This window comes from Lipotes vexillifer, unplaced genomic scaffold, assembly GCF_000442215.2.
Source record: "Lipotes vexillifer unplaced genomic scaffold, Lipotes_vexillifer_v1.1 scaffold496, whole genome shotgun sequence".
Taxonomy (NCBI): domain Eukaryota; kingdom Metazoa; phylum Chordata; class Mammalia; order Artiodactyla; family Lipotidae; genus Lipotes; species Lipotes vexillifer.
The window spans coordinates 9,296,025-9,300,547 of record NW_006786690.1 but is presented as its reverse complement, the minus strand read 5'-3'; the positions used below and the strand labels follow the sequence as shown (position 1 = coordinate 9,300,547).

Here is a 4,523-nt window from a genome sequence, read left to right as displayed (position 1 = left end):
GATAAACAAAATGGCTCAGGTCCTGGTTAATGGGGAGGGGTGGGAGTGATGGAAACAAAATCATTGAGCATCCTTGAAGTGCTGTTTTGCTGGGTTCCGTATCCATGTGGCAAACCTAGACTTTGCCTCAGTGCTTTTGGGTGTAATGAACTTTGCAGATCAAGAACACTTGCAACCAGGTATGTTGGCAGTAAGAAGGATCGTTCCAGGAAGATCTTCAAAATCAAAAGTAACCAAGTAAAAGTCTATGCCATTTTTGTGTTTCCCATCTCCCTAATCAGGCTGGGCATTTCTGGAGGTGGGGACTGTGTCCCCTCATACAGACTCTTCCTGTAAAATGAGGAGACCAGTAATAGTTGCCAGGCTTTCTTCTAGTGAATACTAGGTGCCAGGCACTGTGCTAACCCTCCTGCACATTAGCTCATGTAATCCCCACATCAACCCGGTGGAACAGGCACTACGGCTCCAACTGCCATCTTCTCCGTGGAGAAACGGAGCCACAGAGAGTTTGAAGAACTTGCCAAGATCATAGGTTCTAAGTGGCAGAGCCGGAACAGTCTGATTGCACCGTGCTTTTATGTGCTAACTGATCCCTTAATGTATGACATAAGATCTGCAAGCCACTTAGCCAGCACAGAGCCCTCAGAAAATGCTGACATCGTTACCGTGTGGATTCTGGCACTGAGAGTCTGAGGATAGAGGTGAAGCTAGAGAAAGGGGGACGGGGGCTGCTGGGGAGCTTGTCTTCTGTTGACAGCTGAGCCCTGCTCCACCAGGGGTCCCCCCTTCCCCATCCCCCAGAGACTCCTTGGGTGCCTCGTCCCTCAGCCTCTTGGATTGACAGGCCCGAGTGAGGAGGGATGGGCATGGAGGTGGGGACCGGGCTCAGGCAGACTAATCAGGTCATAGTGTGAAATAAAAGGGAGGAGGAAAGCACCGAAACTTCAGAACCTACGCTCCTTCCTGGAGACGAGGTGCCTAGGAGAGGAGCTAGGAAGCCAGGGCGCATGGAGGCTTGGAGCCCGGGGGACAGGATGGCCCCACAGAGAGCTGTGCAGCTGTCCCTGAAGAAGCCCACCTACGCTGTGTGTGTGGTGGGAATCGAAACATACGTGGATGTTCACAGGTGAGAGCCGAAAGCACCCACCTGGCTGCAGAGGGCTGGGCTGGGCTGGAGGACCCGCGGCAACGGGGTGGGCGCCTGGTGGACGAATGGGGCATATTGGAGGATGCTGACAAGAGGTTATTTTGACAGCAGAGCAGAGGGACTAGGATATCAGGTCCATCTTGGGGCTCTGGCTCCTGGCACCAGGGTCAAGTCTTTGGCCTCAAGCCCCTGGATGAGGGTTCCAGCTCTGACCCCTGGGGCCAGACTTTAGGGTCTGGGTTCTGCGTTCTGACATCCCAGTGGAACTTGTGTGGAGCATCAGAATGAATTGTTGCTCAAGACGGGGGACAGGACTGGCCTCCCCTGATTTTGCCCTCAATTTCTTGCCAATGACCCACCTCTCTGAGGTGGGGAGGGGCAGTGTGTGTGGTGCAGCTCGATCCTAGAAGGCCAGCCAGGGCGACTGGGATCAAGACGGAGTGGTTAGGGAATGATTCAATGTGTTAATAAAAGAAAAGAACTTGGAACAAGACTGGGGCTTGTGTTTGCCAGGAGGATGATGGTGATTATGGCACTGATGGCACCTCTCAGGGCAGTGGAAGCATCAGCTTCCCCTGTTGGTCCCAATCCTCCCTGGCCTGGCTTTACCCAGATGGAAGTCCAGGGACCTGGCCCAGTGTGAGTTTCCGCACCTGGCCATTGAGGAAGTTGGTCCTGGGGGTCTTTGGGGGTCTTTCCAACTCGACACACTCTCTACGAGCTCCATCTCTACTGGATCGGATGGGACCAGAGCCCCTGCAGATGGGCAGGGGGCAGTCAAGGTGGGAGTCTCCCTCCCAGAGTAGGTGGGGGCTGAGGTCTGTTATAAAGTGGGATCTGAGCTGGGCCCAGCTTCACCTGGCCTCAGGGGAGCCTCTGCCCCAGAAGACCTCCCTGCCTCCCTCTGTGGGGCGGTGGCCTGGGGCTGGGGAGGGAGAGCCAGGAGCCCTGGGAGGCCAGACCTCGGCTCTAAGTCATGCTGGGGGCCCTGGCGTGGGGCTGGTTCTCTTGCATCTGGGTGGCTAACAGAGATCCCATTTTCTGCTGCCCTTTATCATACGGTTGCCAGACTTGGCAAATGAAAATACAGGGCACCCAGTTAAGTTTACATTTCAGATTTTTAAAAATGCTTTTTTTTTAGTATATTGCATGGAATGTACTTTTTTTTTTTTTTAAGTGCTGTTTAGCTGAAATTCAAATTTAGCTAGGCATCCTGTACTTTATCTGGCAACTCTGCTTTAACATCAAAAGTAGGGAAGAGGTCTCTAGTGAGCCCCTATCTTCCTGATTCCAGACCCCTGTTCTCATCCCAGGGGATGGCTATTTCTGGAAGGTAATTTCAGAACCTCAGGCCCTACATGATAGGTTGTGCTGCTGACTGAGGACAGAAGCATTTGACTGGGAGCCAGGAGACTTAGGTTCTGGTTCTGGCTCTGCAACTGACTTGCTGTCTGGCGTGGGCCAAACGACTGGCCCTCTCTGGGCCCTGGCAGGATGAACTAAGCCCCCTATTCAGTTTAGCGTGGCGGTAAAGCACCCACACTCTGGACTTGGACAGACTCAGGTTCTCATCCTAGCTCCACTGGTGGCTGTGGGACCCTGGGCAAGCTGCTGCATTTCTCTGAGCCTGTTACCTCATCTGACAAATGGGGAAGCAATAACACTGACGTTAATGGCTTAGGGGGAGGATGAGTGTGAGCATGCACGTGTAGGGCCCCTTGCTCTGTGAGAGTGGGAAGTGCTTACAGCTCTGACAGCTCTGTGGGTTCCCTTTCCTCCACTATTTGTTCTTCCCATCATGTCTCAGAGGGTGGAAGGAGCAGAGGACAGATCAGCGGGTGTGTGGTGGGAACACGGGGCGATGCCATCTGTAAACTCCTTTGGGATCACCAAGCACTTTAGCACCCTCAGGTGCGGGCCGTGGCCCAGCCGCGGGGAAGCTGCCTGGTTGTCTGTAGCTGCTGTGCTCTGAGTGAGCACCGTGAGGGACCTGTACCCAAGAGCCCTTCAAGAAACTTCACCTCTGGATGGACCTAGAGTCTGTCATGCAGAGTGAAGTAAGTCAGAAAGAGAAAGACAAATACCGTATGCTAACACATATATATGGAATCTAAGAAAAAAAAAAAAAAAGGTCATGAAGAACGTAGGGGTAAGATGGGAATGGAGACGCAGACCTACTACAGAATGGACTTGAGGATGTGGGGAGGGGAAGGGTAAGCTGGGACAAAGTGAGAGAGTGGCATGGACATATATACACCACCAAACGTAAAATAGATAGCTAGTGGGAAGCAGCCACATAGCACAGGGAGAGGAGCTCGGTGCTCTGTGACCACCTAGAGGGGTGGGATAGGGAGGGTGGGACGGAGGGAGACGCAAGAGGGAGGAGATATGGGGACATATGTATATGTATAACCGATTCGCTTTGTTATAAAGCAGAAACTAACACACCATTGTAAAGCAATTATACTCCAATAAAGATGTAAAAAAAAAAAAAAAGAAAAGAAACTTCACCCTGGACGTCGGTAGTGACTAGCGTCATAGCCACAGAGAATCTCTAAACTAGGAAACAGAAGTTTATTCTGCAGCAAGTTGGTTTAAAAGTAGACCTAAAGAAGAACTTCCAGCCACTGAGGTCTCTGATAGGCGGAGAAAGGTGATGTAGAATTGTCAAGACAGGTGGAGGAAGGGGGCCATGTGTTGACAACCTGGGAAGGTTTAAGAGGAGCCTGAAGCCGACTCCAGGGCCTTGGCTGGCTAGGATGAAGGGGCTGTACTTGATGATGAACTTGGGGCTTTCCCACCCCCAGTGCCAGGTGCCTGGCTCCAGCTGAGGCCGAGCAAGGGGCCTCTGTTTGGCCTTGCTGGTAGAAGGCGGAAGCCCCCCAGAAGAGGGTCACCTGTGCTGGTCACCTGAGCTGCCCAGACTCCCAACCTTCCAGAGCCAGTGGAGATGGGCGTGTGGGAGTCATGGGATGTGATTAATTCTCCCATGTGCTCTCTAGGCTGCTTATTTGGGGATAATTGTGTGCCCCAGGGGGTCCCAGCCCAAGGAACCTTAGAAATCCCCTGACTCAGCATGCGCTGCAGATCCTACACCCTCACCCCAGCGGGCTAGCTCTCCACTGCGACCCCCTGGGTTTGGCCAGACGGCCCTGGCTGTCTCTGTCCTTTTCTTGGAGGTGGTCTCCAGAGGACTTATGCCAAAAAAGAGGGGGTGTGGCACGGGGAATCCATTAGTCATCCAGCCTGGCGCTCCCTGGCTGCCCAGAGGCCAGAATCAGAGCCCCAGGCTGCAGATCACACGAACATTTATCCTTAGGGATGGAGGAGAAGGCTGGCTGGGTGGGGCTGGGGACGATCTCCTGGATTTTTTCTA

At 53.1% G+C, this 4,523-nt stretch overlaps 1 protein-coding gene across 1 annotated transcript in view; it reads left to right on the top strand.

Moving 5' to 3' along the window:
* Nucleotides 1-1,034: 1,034 nt before the first annotated feature.
* Nucleotides 1,035-4,523, top strand: part of LOC103077825 (protein-arginine deiminase type-1) — a 32,617-nt gene continuing 29,128 nt past the window's right edge. The window contains exon 1 of the mRNA XM_007459259.1: nt 1,035-1,126. Coding sequence (XP_007459321.1) covers nt 1,035-1,126 — 92 coding nt within the window. The remainder of the gene's footprint in view (nt 1,127-4,523) is intronic.